The 22045-nt window shown below is 33.0% G+C and overlaps 1 protein-coding gene across 1 annotated transcript; it reads left to right on the top strand.

Moving 5' to 3' along the window:
- The first annotated feature begins 1819 nt into the window (after positions 1 to 1819).
- Positions 1820 to 14731, top strand: LOC100376428 (vitamin K epoxide reductase complex subunit 1-like protein 1). Its single transcript, XM_002736651.3, has 3 exons — positions 1820 to 2025; positions 10877 to 10986; positions 11121 to 14731. Exons 1-3 carry the CDS (start codon positions 1829 to 1831, stop codon positions 11333 to 11335), a joined length of 522 nt encoding a protein of 173 aa, XP_002736697.1. The 5' UTR covers positions 1820 to 1828; the 3' UTR covers positions 11336 to 14731.
- Positions 14732 to 22045: the final 7314 nt, after the last annotated feature.

Here is a 22045-nt window from a genome sequence, read left to right as displayed (position 1 = left end):
ATAAGACGCGGCGCCCGGGGGAAAAATCCCCAAGACTGTCGCAAGGCTGACTCAAGACTCGCCCAAGACTGGACTGCCTCAAGGCTCGCCCCTGGACTGGACTCTCGACTGGCCTCGACTGCACTCTCTCTCTACTGCGTCTATCGTACTGTGCTCGTCAAGACCAACTCAAACTCTCTTTATTCATTTTCAAAACTCTAACCAATTACAAAACAGTAAAAAGACTCTAAGGCGTAAACTTCAATGATAAAGCCAATCAAACTAAGTACTAAACTAAGTAAATCATCACTTTATTTTTATATGTTCATTTTATATGTTTATTTTATAATGATCTAAAGGCTGATTTATGCAAATACTGACAGTCTGGGCTTACTTCGTCGCTACACAAACTGCCACACCATATATCAACTAGCTCTGTATCTTTTAAAAGTTTTAAAGCGACGAGATAAATATGAATTCAGCTTAACTTAGTACCATATGTTTACATGGATGTTGTATTGTTTTTAAAACGTGATATGCACTTTTCTACCCATTACATTTTGTACGGTGTGGTGAGGCTCTGAACAGAAATAAAATTACATAATTGACTAATACTAAAATGAATAATTGTAGACAGATTTCGACATGAAATTGTGTCACTTTTATGTGCACTAACATCTGTGAAGAGCGAAAAAGCTCGTGAGTAGCATTCTACCTTAAAATACTTGGACAATAATGCTAAGATACGTACAGTCTTGTCTTTTATGTGTACAACATTTTGCTGTAATGGATCAAGGGTGTGGGTGTGTTTGTGGGTGGGGAATGGCCTAGGACCCCTTCTCTAAAATGGTAAAATAGTTCAAAAATGTTATGTGGAATAACTTACCAACGTAACACAAAGTAAACCAATTGAATTTAAAACCGAGAATATAAAAATGTAAGTAACAGAGCTCAAAAACACTTTTTGAATATTATAAATAAATATATCATTTATTGTTGTTTTCGAACCCCCTATTCAAAAGTGCTGGCTACGGGCCTGGTGTGTGTGTGTGTGGGGGGGGGGGGGGGGGCTCCTATTCAAATTGACGTGGGCTGGGTAGGCTAGGTTTGTCAATTGATTTGTCAATTTGTTTGCGGCCTGGCGCGCGTGTATGTACAGGCTCTAAAATCATGCCTATTGCAAAACAATTCAACCGACAACCATTTTGCTGCCACCGTGACTGCATGGTTTCTTTCCACTGAGTTCTACGCGTGATTTTATTACGTTCAACATTTTCAAACTGTGCATGCACACACACTGTTATTTCTCGAAATAAATTCTAATTATGTAACTTGTCACTGGTAAAAGTTATTGGAATCATTTTCATCAATTTTAAGCAATAGTAGTAGAGTAAAATCAACGTGCCTCTGCATTCTCCACGAATTTCGTAACTTGCTATGATCACGTTAAAGAAAAAGCCTGTGGTTACTTTCAACAGTTTGCTGGAGTCTGGTCGAAAAACACTTTTACATCAGTTTTCTCCATTATCCTTTTGGCGTAGTTTTACTAATAAGACGAGTTTTTCATTGCTATAGATATTAAATATATTAAATGAGCCGATTTTTTTTCAGTCAATCGTGTCGTGCAACTCCCCTGATGACGTCACGGCGATTGTTCTGATTGGTCAAAGGCAGTTTTTAAATTTATAACTGTTTTATGTCTATAAACTGTAAAATTTGTTAGTATATCTTAGTCAATACAACGACTTTTATTATTTTCATAAAAACTCTTCAGTTGATGGCGTCTTCCGGGATGAATAAATTATTAACTAGATTAACCACGTATGACCACGTATGTTTGTATTTTAAAATGGCGTCTTCCCCCATGCGAATAAGGAGACGGCTTCCTGCGTGGCAGCGGGTCACACGAACAACATTATGTTTCATGGGTCTTGGGCTTTCACTATATGCATATTACGTTGAAATGAAGAAGGAGGAAGACAAAGACTACGAAGCAACGTGTGATTTCAATGAATCGGTCAGCTGCTCTAAAGTGTTCACGTCCAGGTATTAATATCATATCTACTAACATTAATATGAACACATGGGTCAATATTTTTGACCATGTCATTAGACCAATACTAACATATGGGTGTGAAATTTGGGGAATTGAAAAATATATTGACAAAACACCAGTGGAAAAATTAAATCTAAAATGATGTAAGTTATTATTACAGATAAATCAATCATCCACAATTCTAGCAGTAAGAGGAGAATTAGGCATATACTCGCTGTCAATATTTATTAAGAAAATGTTATTGAAATTTTGGTTAAGAACAAGCACAAAAAAAACAAAAACAAAATACTTTAGTCCATGAGGCAATGATGAGTACGATGGAAATGGGCTAAGTCAATGCAAGAAATTACTGGTAAAAAAGAAGTAACATTCAAGAAATTTGTAAACGTTTAGAGACTGACTATGATTCAAATTGGAGAAAAATTATAAATACAGATGGGACAGGTGAACAGAATAAACTAAGAACATATAAATTATTCAAAACAGAATTTAAAATGGAGGAGTATATAAATAATGTTAAGGATGGTGGAATAAGAAAAAGAATATGCAAACTAAGAATAAGTGCATGACCATCCCTTAATGATTGAGAAAGGCAGGCACTTAAGGCCAAAGGTTAAAGTTGAACACAGGAAATGTACAAGATGCAACACAAATTCAATTGAGGATGAATTCCATTATGTTATGAAATGCCCACAACATATTACAATTAGGAGGAAATTATTTGACTGTTAATTTCCATTTGATGGATGAAGATTCAAAATTTAAATACGTTATGGGCAACATTTCCACATTAATACAGCTTGGCATTTTTATAAAAGAAAGTATGGTAATGTGATACAGTAATTATCAATTCCCTGATTTTTCCAAGCCCTTTTGTTAAACTGTTTTAATATGTTTTTGTTAATATGTATTTAGGAATTGTTATCTAGTTATAGATTGGACTATGTTCTATTCAAAATGAATAATGTCAATAAAGTTATATAAACTCCCGTTATATAAACTCCCATACCACGATTACCATAGACAACATTGTCAATGTTTTTGGTATTTGTGAAAAAGAAAGAAAGAGAAAAAAAAACAGAATTAAAGGTCAGCAACCATATTGCTCTTATTTGATTATGCAGGCATATACACACAGCATTCAGTCCTCGGAACCGTTTAGATAGTCAGAATACCCACAACTGGGTCACCAGTGTTAAAAACATTTTCAATCTACTTGATGTAGATGCCAATGATGACAATATTATAAACACAGTGTCTGACAAATTAAAAAGTATGTACACTGAACTTGCTGAAAATGAAACTCACAAAGATAATAAAGGAAAAAAATCATAAAAACAAACTGTACATACAGGCTACCAAGGGAATGACCATTTATTATTTGGGGGGGGGGGTATATTTTCCAAAGCCACAAAGAGGGGCAGGCATTGACTTTTTATCAAGACTGGGGGGGGGTATTTACTGTAGTAACCAGTTCTGGACGACAAGCAAAGCAGGCTGATGGAAACATGCAACCCATCACAAATTATAATTCACTTTAGAGCAACACAAAGAATTTTCAGTTTTGTTTACTATATTTACCAATTATCGACTAATAACCAACACTTAGTTCAGTATTGTCAAATCAGTCAGATTACACAAAAAATTATTAAACTGGATCATCCTGAAAAAGATGGTGGCTTTGTAGCAAAAGATTAATAAAATACATGAAGATAGATTTGTTGGCCTTGGGTACATAACCTTGTTCAGTGAAGTGTTTCCCCTAGAAGTATGAGAATAACAGCCAAGTGGCTACTAGTATTGCAACCTCCAAAACATTAGCCAGAAATAATTTTCTGTAGCCAGTTTCTGTCACATAGAAGCTGACAAATGAAAACCGAGCTTTTATACACAAAAAAATTAATTTAACTATAAAAAAGAGTGGGACCCCAGAGGGGAGTACAATTTAAGCATGAAATATAATGTTTATATGAAACTAACAACTTTGTGATGTAACTGACATTTATTAACATGTTCAAGTAATAAAAGTGAACATTAGTATCACCAGAGGTACATTTTTTGTACATTACTTGGGGTTTGCAACTACGGTGACATGATACCAAGATCCCGTTTCCAACTCGCTTTCGCATAAGCGTTGCAATTCGAGGTAACTAGGATACTGGGGTGTCCAGATGGATCAAAATAGCTATTCACGATAGTACGGATTAAGATAACTATATTTTCTATACATTTTCGATGTATTACATTTTTTCACTATGAATGTGGTAATACATGTTTTATTGTTTTATTACAAACAGCCTATGTCATGTCAGAAGGTCGTAGCATCAATCTCGCTATCTACGAGATGAGACTTGAATGGGATCTTGGCATGATGTCACCATACAGTACTATGCGCATTGCAAACCCCAAATAATGTACCTCTGGTATTACATAATATAACATAGTCTGCAATAGATGTCAATATTACATTCGTGATATTTTTCTTGGCGTACCAGTACATACTGCGTAGGGCTGCCAATACAGCCTTCTCCGCTTCGGCAAACACATTTTTCATTGCATGCTTCATATTCCATGAATGAAAATTTATCTTGCATTGCTTGTTTATGATCCCTTGTCGATGCATGTTTTCTTCACATTGTCAAGTTTCAGTTTATCACATCCATTAGTAAAGATATTTTGTTTATTTGTTTCTTTAATAAACATCAAGTTCTTCAGGTAATCAAGTTCTAGCCATGGATATGATTTAACCCAGTCATCACGCACACCTCGGTTGACGCGACTTCCCATTTTCTTGGTACTTTCAGGTTTATCATTCGTTCTGACATTTATTTCAACTTCGTGATGAGCCTCAGACTTGTCTTTTTTTGAAGGAGGTGGTTTTACTTGTCCTTCTACGAAACTGTCAAGGGTACCCTGATAAATTTGTTTGCTACGAGCGGAGCCTTGCATATTGGCAGCCATTTTAAAAGAATGTTATGATGACGTGATGATAACAAACGGAATGAGGTCACGAGATACCCAATTAGAATCAGCCTTACGTACTAGAGTTGTTTTAGGATAATTAGACAAGTGTTTACGTGTTTTGATTTTTTTCACGTGGAAATCTTTCTTGGCAGGCAAATAGAAAAAGTTTACACATTTTTGTTATATTTTCGTTATAATTTTAGCAATTGCCAAATGACGAATTGGAGAAACTTTTTATTAGCCATTCTGATTTTTTTTTCGTCACTTGGCAAACGGCAGCAAAAACACTGCAGTGAAGAGACTAATTTATAACATGGACTTTCTTCAGGCAAAGGAGTATAACTGATAATATAAATTTAAAAATATTATATGTCAATTCGTGTATTTTTACCTCACAGAAATAAAATCTGCCTAAAAAGTAGTGCATAGTGGATATTGCTTGTACATGTAGTAGTGTTTATTTATCAAAATGCTTTTTCAAGGCGACAGTTTTATCTCTACTGTTTATAGTAAAACATTTTATCTGATAAAGATATATTCACAAATTAGACAAACTGAAGTTCTCCTCTCACTAAATAATTTTCACAAGTATTTTTGTTTCTTGTAAAAGATCAATAAAAATACATGACAATTAGCAGCCTGTTGGCTGAGATAGCTCTGCTGTTAGCAATGCACATTTCAATTAAAGAACTGAAGATATCATTAGAAAATGAACAAATATGTGTAGTATCAAAGCAACCAGACTTGCTGTTTTCAACAAGGAGTCAAAAATATCACTTTTCACCAAATATGACAAAAATATTCATCAAAATTAGATGATTTAAGATATCATCACGAAATGAACAAATCTGAGAGAGGTCTACATGTAGTACCTATATATGTAATATCAAAGCAATTGAACTTGTGGTTTTTAACAAGAAGTGAAAAATATCACTTTTTACCAAAAATGACAAAAATATTCATCAAAATTAGAGAATTAAAGATATCATTACAAAATGAACAAATCTGAGAGAGGTCCACATGTAGTATCTATATATGTAATATCAAAGCAATTGAACTATTGGTTTTTAACAAGAAGTCAAAAAGATCACTTTTCACCAAAAATGACAAAAATATTCATCAAAATTAGAGAATTAAAGATATCATTACAAAATGAACAAATCGGAGAGAGATCCACATGTAGTACCTATATATGTAATATCAAAGCAATTGAACCTGCTGTTTTCAACAAGAAGTCAAAAAGATCACTTTTTACCAAAAATGACAAAAATATTCACCAATATTAGAGAATTGAAGATATCATTACAAAATGAACAAATCTGAGAAAGGTCCACATGTAGTACCTATATATGTAATATCAAAGCAATTGAACCTGCTGTTTTCAACAAGAAGTCAAAAAGATCACTTTTTACCAAAAATGACAAAAATATTCACCAATATTAGAGAATTGAAGATATCATTACAAAATGAACAAATCTGAGAAAGGTCCACATGTATTACCTATATATGTAATATCAAAGCAATTGAACCTGCTGTTTTCAACAAGAAGTCAAAAAGATCACTTTTCACCAAAAATGACAAAAATATTCACCAATATTAGAGAATTGAAGATATCATTACAAAATGAACAAATCTGAGAAAGGTCCACATGTAGTACCTATATATGTAATATCAAAGCAATTGAACCTGCTGTTTTCAACAAGAAGTCAAAAAGATCACTTTTTACCAAAAATGACAAAAATATTCATCAAAATTAGATGATTGAAGATATCACGAAATAAACAAATCTGAGAGGTTTACATGCAGTATCTATATATGTAATATCAAAACAATTGGACCTGCTGTTTTTAACAAGAAGTCGAAAATATTACTTTTCAGCAAAAATATTCATAAAAATTAGAGAATTAAAGATATCATCATGAAATGAACAAATCTGAGAGAGGTCCACATGTAGTACCTATATATGTAATATCAAAACAATTGGACCTGCTGTTTTCAACAAGAAGTCAAAAAGATCACTTTTTACCAAACATGACAAAAATATTCACCAAAATTAGAGAATTGAAGATATCATTACAAAATGAACAAATCTGAGAGAGGTCTACCCAAGGTACATATACACAAAGTATCAAAGCATTCAGGCTTGTAGTTTTCAAGAAGAAGTCGAAAAAGTAAAACACTGACACGGACGACAAACACTGACAAACAAAGTCGTCAGCGGAGCTAAAAATATATATATATATATTGTATATATAGAAGGGGGATTTACAAATTTTTCATCTTCAACTTTTGTGTACATTGATTGAATTAACTGCAATCTGTTTATGTCTGTCAGTTTCAATTTTAAGACAATAATTAGTAACTCCTAATCTAGTTAAGGTCATAGATAGCTGAATATTAGTGATATTTAACAAAGTAGCTTTCAGCTTTTAACTTGTTCTCAAACATTCTGTTTGTCCTTAACCAATTTGCTTTATATTGTCATTATGGAAATCATTTTCCCACTGTTTTTCAAATAATTCACTCAATATCTTCACTCATGCATGTTGTTGAAAGTATCTCACTTGAAGTATAATTTAGTTACATTATAATGGCTATGAGTGTTGTATAACTGCTGTATTCAAACACAGCCGTAAATCAATTTGGGGTTTTCGAATTGATAGCGTTTGCGTGTTCATCGTTTGCATATATCATGTGACCTGGGTTCAAGAAACCAGAAGGTAGGACAGTTTCTGAACGTTCCGAACATGCAGAGTCGCAGTGCACTGAGCATCAATGTTTCCAACTCGCAATGTAAAAATCCCCTGCAATAAAACTGCCATCATCTTTCAAGTAACTCGTACCAGCCAGAAAATCACACACTATTCTGCCTAAGCAAGAATATAGAACATGCAAATTATCTTTGGCTGTAATATTTCACATTTTTTGCGGGTATACATATTTTGGGAGTTGAAAAACTATTTCATGGTCATATTTTATTCTTTGAAACACACACGTACCACACCTCTATTTCAGTCTATTTTCAACTGGAAATCCATGTTTTTCAGCTGTCTTAAATAGGTCTTCTAGCTGCCCTGGTTTGTACCCTACCACACTCACTCTGCTATCATTACATCTCGTCTGACGCTAATTGGGGAATTGAGAAATCTAGGCATAACAAATATATTGCACCTCACTAAACAAATGATTTCAGTAATGGACCACAGATGCTTGGTACCTTTAAAGGTGTATTCCCGCTTTGCAAATATACACCCCCATGTCTGTGCAAATGATTTTGTTTTAGCTTAAAATATGATATATTAAAAGCATGCCTTAGTTTGAGATTACTTGAGGGTTTATAATGCAGCTGACCTTCAAGGTCAAACAAAGCCTTTTAACTCAATGGTGAGTGTCAAACAAAGCCTCCTAACTCAATCTAAATCTAGCTCATTTTATTTGATGGTGTATTTATTTTTCAGAAAATAGTCCTCAAAGATTTGCAGTTTGAATGCAATTTTAATAATATTATCAAATAAATAGTAAACATAAGAAATATTCAAGTGAGGTATATGGCACCTGTTTGCACCAGACCCCTGACTTGTATGGGTTTTAGGAATCCCATGCCATCATCAAGTGGGTTGGTGCAGGTACCAGCCCCCCCCTCCCTAAAACAGACCATAAGACCAAAACTCGGATGGTCAAAAGGTGACTAGGGTGCATTATTTTTTTCAAGAACTGTATTAGGCTTTGCAACTGAATTAAATTGTGAAAAAGGTTGTAATAATATTTTTTGACTCCCATGTGCGAAGCACAAAATGGGAGTCTTTGCAGTTAGTGTGTCTGTATGTGTGTGTGTAAGTGTGTATGTGTGTATGTGTGTCCGACTGTTCCACTGCTATCTCAAGAACCATACATCGGTTTTTGATGAAACTTGGTGCATAGATGCTTTGGGCCAATGCGCAGATTTGATTAGGTTTTGGTAAAAATCCATGCTCGTTAATTACCTAATTTGCATGATAATTAGCTAATTTTTAGCTGTTCTATGACTGTTCCACTGATATCTAAAGAACCACTCATTGGATTTTGATGAAACTTGGTACATAGATGCTCTGAACATATGCGCAGATTTGATTAGTTTTTGGTAAAAATCCGTGCATATTAATAACCTAATTTGCATGATAATTAGCTATTTTTTAGTGGTTCCATGACTGTTCCACTGATATCTAAACAACCACTCATTGGATTTTGATGAAACTTGGTACATAGATGCTCTGAACTAATGCTAGGTTTTGATTAGTTTTTGGTAATAATCCGTGGATACTAATTATCTAATTTGCATAATGATTAGTCAATTTTCGTTTTTTCCACTGATATCTCAAGTACTAATCATCACATTCCAATGAAACTTGGTACATAAATGTCATATGACCCTGCACAGACCTGATAGTTTTTATGGTAATATCAGTACATATAATTACCTAATTTGCATAATTAATTAATTTTCAGCTTTTGATATAAGTAGTGAGCATTACATTTCAATGAAACTTGGTACTTACATACTCAAGGACTATGCAGAGATTGATTGTTTCGGATAAATATTTGTGCATATTAATCACCTAATTTGCATAATTAGTTAATTTTCAGCTTTTCCACGGGTATCTCAAGTACTAATCATCGCATTTCAATGAAACTTGGTACATAGATCTTTTAGGACTATGCAGAGACCTGATTAGTTTCAGGGTAAATAATTGTGCATATTAATTACCTAATTTGCATAATTAATTTTCAGCTTTTCTACTGATATCTAAAGTACTAATCATCACATTTCAATGAATCTAAAATTATGCTGAGACCCAATTAGTTTTTGGTAAATAGTTGTGCATATTAATCACCTAATTTGCACAATTACCCAATTTCCAACTTTCACACTGATATCTCACTGATATCTCAGGTACTAATCATCACACATCAATGAATAGACAGACCTGGATAATTGTGGGTTAAAATCTGTACATATTAATTACCCAATTTGCATAATTAACCAATTTTAAGCTTTCACACTGATATCTAAAGTACTAATTTCCATTTTAATGAAACTTAGTACAAAGATGCTCTATGACAATGTACAAACCTAATTAGTTTGGGGTAAAACTCGGTTCATATTATTTCCCTAATTAGCATAATAATTCATAAATTTTTGGTTCTAATCACATTTCAATTAAACTTGGTACATAGAGTTTTTGTTACATTGCGCAGACCTCATTAGTTTTACAATCAAATCTGTTCATGTTAATTTTCTGATTTGCATAATTAGTTTTCAGCTAAGTAATTTCAAATTATATTTAATGTGTCTCCAAAACTCTCAGCACATGGGAGTTCTTTCTAAGCTTTCTTTGATTTAAAAAGTGTAATATACACTTTGGCTCCTTGTAAATTATCAAATTAATACTGTATTTGCTCTAATAGTAGCATATGTGCTTACATAAATGACATTGTTGTGTCTACGACTGAAAGTAGCAATACTTGAATGATTCAGTATACAATTAAGGTAATTGATGGTTTACATGCGCTTCTATCGGAGCAGTCAACGTGTGCATTAATATGCACTTCATTTCATGAATGAATGTGGAAGATATTCCATACAGGTAGTATGAATCTACTGATGCATTGTGATTGGTCAGATTGGTTTAATTTACCATTTCAATAAATTGTTGATAAAGTAATTTATAAGCTTATTTTTTGTTGAAATATATATCTGGGTATTGCAGAATACTTAATTGACACTTTGATTTTGTTTTTCCTGAATGGGTGAATTAGTAAAATAAAATATATTTATATGTGATTCAGTCTTATGCCTCTAATTCTCATGTCATGAAATATCTCCATTTGTATTCTTAGGTATGGTAGAGGATTTGGTGTAGTAGAACACATACTGGGTAAAGACAGTATGTTGAATATGCCGAATAGTTTATTTGGAATTGTGTTTTTCTTTCTGCAGTATGTATTAGGTAAGCTCATAGATATATGCAATGTTAGTCTCAAGTATGAGAGCCCTCTAATGTCTTTATGTAGAAAAACTGTTTTTTTTTTAATGACAAATCTGTGTTGATTCTAATACTTAATCCTCTGTGTATTTTGACAGGTCAATTTATCAGTCATCCCGGATCGTTTTTACTACTTTCTACATCTATATTTGCAAACATGGGTTCTGTGTATCTTGCCTATATACTATATTATGTTCTTCATGATTGCTGTCTTGTCTGTGTTTCCACCTACGTGGTAAATTTCTTATTACTGGTTGTAAACATCAGACACAACATCTTTGTCAAGGAAATGTTAAAGAAAAAGAAAGTGTAACCATTGATAGTATCAGGAAGTATCTTTATCAGTAGATGTATTGATAAATGTACATATCATATAGAATTATGACAGTTCAATATCACGTACATATGTGACTTAATCCTAATCCACTAATTTACTATCTCCATTTTATAGTCTGTCACATTTTCCAGAGTGCTCTTCAACGTCAACAACCATGGCATCTGGTGCCATTAATCTACTACAAATTTACCTGAATGTTGTTTTTGTTTCTCTGAGGTTTGTACAGATAACTATAATCACCATGGTTTCACTTTGTATGACACTGATACCTGTGTTGAACACATTCAACAATTACTGTGAGACTATGTAGCATAGGTCATTTTGTCATTTCTTGAGAACTCTTCTGGGATATAAAATTCAATCTGATATAAAATGTTGAGGTCACATTCTGAGCTGCAATCTATGGAACCTTGGAATTACACCAATGCATCATGGTAAATCTAATTTGCGTGTCCCGCCTAGTTGTTGTTTTCATAACAATGATTACCCAACTCAAACTTAATAGCACCTCTCAAGCAGTGGCATTCTGGGAATGAATCAGTACCTAACCATACTCAGTGACACACTATTTTCAATGATTTAAACAAATATTTACATTATTTATGTGCATTTTTGACTCTCGTGTGCGTCGCTCACAATGGGAGTCTTTACAGTTACCATGTATGTATGTGTGTCCGTCTGTTCCACTGATATCTCAAGAACCATACATCAGTTTTTGATGAAACTTGGTGCATAGATGCTCTGGGCTAATGCGCAGATTTGATTAGGTTTTGGTAAAATGTCATGCATATTAATCACCTAATTTGCATGATAATAAGCTAATTTTCAGCTGTTCCATGACTTTTCCATTGATATCTAAAGAACCACATTGGATTTTGATGAAACTTGGTACATGGATGCTTTGAACTAATGCTTGGTTTTGATTAGTTTTTGTATTACTAATTACCTAATTTGCATAATGATTAGTCAATTTTCGGTTTTTCTACTGATGTATCAAGCACTAATCATTACATTTCAATGAAACTTGGTACATAGATGTCATAGGACACTGCACAGACCTGATAGTTTTTAGGGTAATGTCAGTGCATATTAATTACCTAATTTGCATAATTAATTTTCAGATTTTGATGTTTCAAGTAGTTAGCATTACATTTAAATGAAACTTGGTACATAGATACTCAAGGACTATGCAGAGATTGATTGTTTTGGGATAAATATGTGTGCATATTAATTACCTAATTTGCATAATTATTTAATTTTCAGCTTTTCCACAGATATCTCAAGTACTAATTATCACATTGCAATGAAACTTGGTACATAGATCCTTTAGGACTATCCATAGACCTGATTAGTTTTAGAGTGAATAATTGTGTATATTAATTACCTAATTTGCATAATTAATTAATTTTCAGCTTTCACACTGATTTCTCAAGTACTAATCATCACATTTCAATGAAACTTTGTACATGGATGCTGTAGGACAGACCTGGATAATTATGAGTTAAAATCTGTACATATTAATTACTAATTTACATAATTAACCACTTTTAAGCTATCACACTGATATCTAAAATACTAATTATTCCATTTCAATGAAACTTAGTGCAAAGATGCTCTAGGACAATGTACAAACATGATTAGTTTGGGGTTAAAATCTGTTTATATTAATTCCCTAATTAGCATAATAATTTATAATTTTTTTTGGTTCCAATTACATTTCAATAAAACTTGGTACATAGATGGTCTGTTACATTGTGCAGACCTCATTAGTTTTCCATTAAAATATGTTCATATTAATTTTCTGATGTGCATTATTAGTTTTTGGCTTTTGTATCACTATCTCTGACAAGTAATTTTGAATTATATTTAATGTGTCTCCAATACTATCAGCACATGGGAGTTTTTTCTAAGCTTTCTTTGATTTAATTTAATTTTTTAAACAAATCATGTCGCTTTCCCATCAAAATCTAATCCAAAAGATCGTACAACAACATCAGCAAATCTCTTCTGCGCTGTGTTCAATAACATTAACATATTCAAATGAGCTATTGTAATTTGAACACGTTGGCATCATCCATCGTTTTCATTCGTTAATTATCGATTTAACCTGTTAGGTCAAAGAACACCATTTCAGGTCAAAACATGGAGGATATTCATTTCTACAGCTTCGTGTGTTGAAAATGCGATCAGAGTCATTCGCTTATGATAGAATAAGTTGAAATTTTTTGCATTTCATAACAATTCAACGAATTTATTTTTTGCACGTTATTATAATCATTTGTAAAACGCAGCATGACCGGATTGCACTACCGAATCATTTGCTACTAAGCAATGCAATTGTGTTCATTGTTATTTGAAACTTAGAATATACTTTCGTTACTAATAAAATGAAACCAAATAATTGAGGTTCGTTGATGTGATTTTTTGGAGAAAGATGCGTGATCTCTTTTTCTTATCCAGTTAGAAAAAGATGTATACAATTTTAGATTAGCTTCTGTAATAGTTTCTTTCGTTTTAAGTGGACCAACAGCCTGCATTGAAAATCGGCTTAGGTGGATTTTTCAATGAAAATATAAGCCTCCTAAAAATATTTGATGATAATTTTTTGAAAATAAGGGCCCACCAGCTGTGAAACTGCCCAGGGTGATTTTTCGGATGGGCGAATTTACGGCAGAATCCGGTAGCTGCCCTGGGCTAATGCGCAGATTTGATTAGGTTTTGGTTGAAATTTATGCATTATAATTACCTGATTTGCATGATAATTAGCTAATTTTTAGCTGTTCCTTGACTCTTCCACTAATATCTGAAGAGCCATTCATTAGATTTTGATGAAACTTGGTACATAGATGCTCTGGACTAATGCACAGATGTGATTAGTTTTGGGTAAAAATACATGCATATAATTAACCTAATTTGGATAATGAAACTTGTTACATAGATGCTCTAGAACAATCCAGAGACCTGATTAATTTTGAGTAAAAATGTGTGCATATTAATCAACTAATTTGCATAATTAGTTAATTTTTGAACAAATCTTAAATTTTGAATTAATCTTAATGTGTCTCCAATACTCTCAGCACACAGGAGTTCTTTCTAAGCTTTCTTCCATTCCATTTATGGCTTGACCATCACCTGGGCATTATTACCTTATGCTGTCATTATTGTGAAGACATTTATATGTAAATATAATAAAAGAAAATAATGGAAAAAATATATTCACTTTATTTTCCCATGACCAAGCTGGTGGACATTTATAACAATTATTTGAAATCATCTATCTATTTTATTTTAATAACTAGCATTATGTTACTGTCAACCAATGAAAATTGTATTTTTAATGATGCAATAAATTTAATATTACTATCATAGTAAGATTCCATTGTAGTTATTTCATTTACAGTCTAAGCATTTAAATGGCCATGCACAAAAAACATTAATATTGATTAAAATTTGATGCAGGTATAGGCTCCATTTTAAAAAAGAAATGTATTTATTTTTGACTCCTGTTTCAATAACCGCTGGACAGATGAAACTTGAGATACTCTGGGATAATACGGACCTGATTTGTTTTGGATAAAAAAAAAATCATATGATTAGTTTTAGGTTGAACGTATTCATCTAAACTACCTAATTTGCATAATAATTAACCTATTTACCACCTACCGGTATATCTCAAAACGAATTATTACAATTTCAAAGAAACTTGTATAAGTGCCTGAAGGACAATGGCTACTATAAAGACCTGAATAGTTTTGGTTTGAAATTCAAGCATTCTGATTACATAATTTCCATAATATGCATACTGATACATAATTTCCATAATATGCATACTGATACCTAATTTCCATAATATGCATACTGATACCTAATTTCCATAATATGCATACTGATTACTAATTTGCATAATATGCATACTGATTACTAATATGCATACTGATTACTAATTTGCACAATATGCATACTAATTACTAATTTCCATAATATGCATACTGATACCTAATTTCCATAATATGCATACTGATTACTAATTTGCGTAATATGCATATTGATTACTGATATGCATACTGATTACTAATTTGCACAATATGCATACTGATACCTAATTTCCATAATATGCATATTGATACCTAATTTCCATAATATGCATACTGATTACTAATTTGCATAATATGCATACTGATTACTAATATGCATACTGATTACTAATTTGCACAATATGCATACTGATACCTAATTTCCATAATATGCATACTGATTACTAATTTGCATAATATGCATACTGATTACTAATATGCATACTGATTACTAATTTGCACAATATGCATACTGATTACTAATTTCCATAATATGCATACTGATTACTAATTTGCATAATATGCATACTGATTACTGATATGCATACTGATTACTAATTTGCACAATATGCATACTGATACCTAATTTCCATAATATGCATACTGATTACTAATTTCCATAATATGCATACTGATTACTAATATGCATACTGATTACTAATTTGCACAATATGCATACTGATTACTAATTTCCATAATATGCATACTGATTACTAATTTCCATAATATGCATACTGATACCTAATTTCCATAATATGCATACTGATTACTAATTTCCATAATATGCATACTGATTACTAATTTCCATAATATGCATACTGATTACTAATTTCCATAATATGCATACTGATTACTAATTTGCATTACATGCATACTGATTACTAATTTCCATAATATGCATACTGATTACTAATTTGCATAATATGCATACTGATTACTAATTTGCATTACATGCATACTGATTACTAATTTCCATAATATGCATACTAATTACTAATTTGCATTACATGCATACTGATACCTAATTTGCATAATATGCATACTGATTACTAATTTCCATAATATGCATACCGATTACTAACTTCCATAATATGCATACTCATTTCATTGAAATTGGGTATGTAAATGTGTTGGAAAACATGCATATTGATTATCTAATTTTTATCAATTTCTGATATCTCAAAAAAAATCTCAGATTTAAATTTAACTAGTGCAGGTGCTCTGAAATCAATCAGACTGCAAATACTGTAATTCAATATTGTTTTCATGTTGTGTATCTCAAATAACAGATCATGATTAGTTACTAAGCTTATTTGAATGTGCCTCCAATATACTCAGCACAAGAGTTGTTTTTTGGCTTCCTTTGATTTCATTTATTTATGACTATTATTAAATTTTTTGTTTTTTTATATTGTATCTCTGTTGGGTTAAGGATATGATATGAAAAAAAAATAACGATAAATTATTGAAAATGAAAACAAAAAATCTGTACTTATACAACACCTACATCAGATGAACAACAGTAAATAACTTACTACAGAGGAAATATAACAAATCTAACAGAACCAAATTTAAGACAAATTACAATTTTGAATATTACTTGCATACAAACAAAAACTTTTTGTAACTAGATTCAGAACAAATATAATAATCAGAAGATGCACACAACCAAAACATCTTTTTGATTTGTAGTATAAATATTATTTTCTCTTTTGTAGTATTGATATTCATACATACACAATAACTGAAATATTGTACTCATGAATGCAATAAAGAGGATATTATAAGTGCAGGATTTAATAAGGCCTCACAAAACAAATTTATGGTCAAACTGGGCTATGAGGCAATATTTCACAACACAAACTTGCATGTTTCATCACTTTTTGTGCAGTAGTGGAATAATTATAAAAAAAATGCCCAAACTCTTTTTTAGTCCACATTCATAAACAGTCTGAAAATGGGGATTTTAAGGATTGACCTCTGTGCGTGTATGCATGCATGCATCAAAACCTCTACCTTAGAATTCCGGAACTGCATCTCGGCTGTTTACGAATTGATTTTGTATAAACATGATACATACATTATACATTATATATTGACTTGATGCAAGTCATTTTGTTTTTCAGATCAGATTCAAAGTGGCCGACTGGTGGCCATTTTGTTTTAATTAAAACGGTTGTAGTGCCATGTTATAGATATACCGATGTATTCAAAATGGCTGATTTTGTTTTAATTAATGTTGTTCCAGAGCAATGACTCTCAATATGGACAAGTACTTGTTTGATGAACAGATACAGGATGACTGAATGTCATCAATCATTTTAATGTTAAAAAATCATCATAATCAAGCACCAGCTTCTGGATTCATATCTCTGACATGTTTTCGTTCAAACTATATTACTATAAACAAAACTATATATCTTAAATTTGATAACTAACAGGGACTGTGCCATGCATGGCTTTATTTTTGGTGGTGTGCATGCTGACCAGAAACATATTTTTTGGCCTATTCATGTAATAATTCTGGTAGCTCTATCCGTCAAATAAACCATTGCTGGTGGTTGTAAGTGTAAATATGTTCCACTGAAATTTTGAGAACCAATCATCATTTCATGTAAATTAGTATATGGATGCTCCGAGACACTGTACAAACCAGATTTGTTTTAGGTTAAAATTCATGTATATTAAAACCTAATTTGCATAATGTCAAATATCTCAACAACTAATTTGGTGTATATGTCCTGGGGACAATGTCTAAATTGTTGGTTGGAATCTATGTGTACATATTATTTAATATGAATAAATTTGCCAAACTATAACTATCATAAGTACCACTTATCAAATTTCAATTAAACTTTGTACATTACCTAATTACTAATTTACAACACGACCACTTTACAGTTTAGACTACTTTATTGGCATCAGGGACACAACCATGTCCCACCTAAGTGACACTACACAAAGATACATTACTTGGGGTTTGCAACGCACATAGTACTGTATGGTGACATCATGCCAAGATCCCATTCAAGTCTCATCTCGCAGATAACGAGAGACTGACGCGACCACTTTCTGACATGACATAGACAGTTTGTAATAAAACATGTATTACCACATTCATATTGAAAAAATGTAATACATCGAAAATGTACAGAAAATATAGTTATCATAATGCGTCATATCGTGAGCAGCTATTTTGATCTACCTGGACATCCCAGTATCCTAGTTACCTCGGGCATTCGCATTTTTCGGAGCTGGAACGCTTATGCGAGAGCAAGATTGTAACAGGATCTTGCTATCATGTCACTGTAGTTGCAAACCCCAAGTAATGTACCTCTGGTGATACACAGTCTGCATGGTGACAAGTTAGCTATAAGGTAGAAACAGTGAGCACTGTAATGACAAAGAAATCAGTTAGCTATAAGGTAGAAACAGTGAGCACTGTAATGTCAAAGAAATCAGTTAGCTAATAGGTAGAAACAGTGAGCACTGTAATGTCAAAGAAATCAGTTAGCTATACGGTAGAAACAGTGAGCACTGTAATGACAAAGATATCAGTTAGCTATGAGGTAGAAACAGTGAGCACTGTAATGACAAAAAAATCAGTTAGCTAAGAGGTAGAAATAGTGAGCACTGTAATGACAAAGAAATCAGTAAGCTATGAGGTAGAAACAGTGAGCACTGTAATGACAAAGAAATCAGCTATAAGGTAGAAACAGTGAGCATTGTAATGACAAAAAAATCAGTTAGCTATAAGGTAGAAACAGTGAGCACTGTAATGTCAAAGAAATCAGTTAGCTATAAGGTAGAAACAGTGAGCACTGTAGTGGCAAAGAAATCAGTTAGCTATCAGGTAGAAACAGTGAGCACTGTAATGACAAAGAAAACAGTTAGCTATGAGGTAGAAACAGTGAGCACTGTAATGACAAAGAAATCAGTTAGCTAAGAGGTAGAAATAGTGAGCACTGTAATGACAAAGAAATCAGCTATAAGGTAGAAACAGTGAGCATTGTAATGACAAAGAAATCAGTTAGCTATAAGGAAGAAACAGTGAGCACTTTAATGACAAAGAAATCAGTTAGCTATGAGGTAGAAACAGTGAGCACTGTAATGACAAAGAAATCAGTTAGCTAATAGGTAGAAACAGTGAGCACTGCAAAGACAAAGAAATCAGTTAGCTAATAGGTAGAAACAGTGAGCACTGCAATGACAAAGAAATCAGTTAGCTAATAGGTAGAAACAGTGAGCACTGTAATGACAAAGAAATCAGTTAGCTAATAGGTAGAAACAGTGAGCACTGTAATGACAAAGAAATCAGTTAGCTAATAGGTAGAAACAGTGAGCACTGTAATGACAAAGAAATCAGTTAGCTAATAGGTAGAAACAGTGAGCACTGTAATGACAAAGAAATCAGTTAGCTAATAGGTAGAAACAGTGAGCACTGTAATGACAAAGAAATCAGTTAGCTATAAGGAAGAAACAGTGAGCACTTTAATGACAAAGAAATCAGCTATAAGGTAGAAACAGTGAGCACTGTAATGACAAAGAAATCAGTTAGCTAAGAGGTAGAAATAGTGAGCACTGTAATGACAAAGAAATCAGTTAGCTATAAGGTAGAAACAGTGAGTACTGTAATGACAAAGAAATCAGTTAGCTAAGAGGTAGAAACAGTGAGCACTGTAATGACAAAGAAATCAGTTAGCTATAAGGTAGAAACAGTGAGCACTGTAATGACAAAGAAATCAGTTAGCTATAAGGTAGACACAGTCAGCACTGTAATGACAAAGAAATCAGTTAGCTAAGAGGTAGAAATAGTGAGCACTGTAATGACAAAGTAATCAGTTAGCTATAAGGAAGAAACAGTGAGCACTGTAATGACAAAGAAATCAGTTAGCTGTGAGGTAGAAACAGTGAGCACTGTAATGACAAAAAAATCAGTTAGCTAAGAGGTAGAAACAGTGAGCGCTGTAATGACAAAGAAATCAGTTAGCTATCAGCTAGAAATAGTGAGCACTGTACTGACAAAGAAATCAGTTAGCTATCAGGTAGAAACAGTGAGCACTGTAATGACAAAGAAATCAGTTAGCTATAAGGTAGACACAGTGAGCACTGTAGTGACAAAAAAATCAGTTAGCTAAGAGGTAGAAGCAGTGAGCGCTGTAATGACAAAGAAATCAGTTAGCTATCAGCTAGAAACAGTGAGCACTGTACTGACAAAGAAATCAGTTAGCTATAAGGTAGACACAGTGAGCACTGTAGTGACAAAAAATCAGTTAGCTAAGAGGTAGAAACAGTGAGCACTGTAATGACAAAGAAATCAGTTAGCTATAAGGTAGACACAGTGAGCACTGTAGTGACAAAAAAATCAGTTAGCTAAGAGGTAGAAACAGTGAGCACTGTAATGACAAAGACATCAGTTAGCTATAAGGTAGAAACATTGAGCACTGTAATGACAAAGAAATCAGTTAGCTAAGAGGTAGAAACATTGAGCACTGTAATGACAAAGAAATCAGTTAGCTATCAGGTAGAAAAAGTGAGCACTGTAATGACAAAAAAATCAGTTAGCTAAGAGGTAGAAACAGTGAGCGCTGTAATGACAAAGAAATCAGTTAGCTATCAGCTAGAAATAGTGAGCACTGTACTGACAAAGAAATCAGTTAGCTATCAGGTAGAAACAGTGAGCACTGTAATGACAAAGAAATCAGTTAGCTATAAGGTAGACACAGTGAGCACTGTAGTGACAAAAAATCAGTTAGCTAAGAGGTAGAAGCAGTGAGCGCTGTAATGACAAAGAAATCAGTTAGCTATCAGCTAGAAACAGTGAGCACTGTACTGACAAAGAAATCAGTTAGCTATCAGGTAGAAAAAGTGAGCACTGTAATGACAAAGAAATCAGCTATAAGGTAGAAACAGTGAGCATTGTAATGACAAAGAAATCAGTTAGCTATAAGGAAGAAACAGTGAGCACTGTAATGACAAAGAAATCAGTTAGCTATGAGGTAGAAACAGTGAGCGCTATAATGACAAAGAAATCAGTTAGCTATAAGCTAGAAACAGTGAGCACTGTAGTGGCAAAGAAATCAGTTGGTTATAAGGTAGAAACAGTGAGCACTGTAATGACAAAGAAATCAGTTAGCTAAGAGGTAGAAATAGTGAGCACTGTAATGACAAAGAAATCAGTTAGCTATAAGGTAGAAACAGTGAGTACTGTAATGACAAAGAAATCAGTTAGCTAAGAGGTAGAAACAGTGAGCACTGTAATGACAAAGAAATCAGTTAGCTATAAGGTAGAAACAGTGAGCACTGTAATGACAAAGAAATCAGTTAGCTATAAGGTAGAAACAGTGAGCACTGTAATGACAAAGAAATCAGTTAGCTAAGAGGTAGAAATAGTGAGCACTGTAATGACAAAGTAATCAGTTAGCTATAAGGAAGAAACAGTGAGCACTGTAATGACAAAGAAATCAGTTAGCTGTAAGGTAGAAACAGTGAGCACTGTAATGTCAAAGAAATCAGTTAGCTATCAGGTAGAAACAGTGAGCACTGTAATGACAAAGAAATCAGTTAGCTAAGAGGTAGAAACAGTGAGCGCTGTAATGACAAAGAAATCAGTTAGCTATCAGCTAGAAACAGTGAGCACTGTACTGACAAAGAAATCAGTTAGCTATAAGGTAGACACAGTGAGCACTGTAGTGACAAAAAAATCAGTTAGCTAAGAGGTAGAAACAGTGAGCACTGTAATGACAAAGAAATCAGTTAGCTATAAGGTAGACACAGTGAGCACTGTAGTGACAAAAAAATCAGTTAGCTAAGAGGTAGAAACAGTGAGCAC

This window comes from Saccoglossus kowalevskii, chromosome 16, assembly GCF_978046115.1.
Source record: "Saccoglossus kowalevskii chromosome 16, keSacKowa6.1, whole genome shotgun sequence".
Classification (NCBI taxonomy): domain Eukaryota; kingdom Metazoa; phylum Hemichordata; class Enteropneusta; family Harrimaniidae; genus Saccoglossus; species Saccoglossus kowalevskii.
This window is presented reverse-complemented; position numbering and strand designations above follow the sequence as displayed.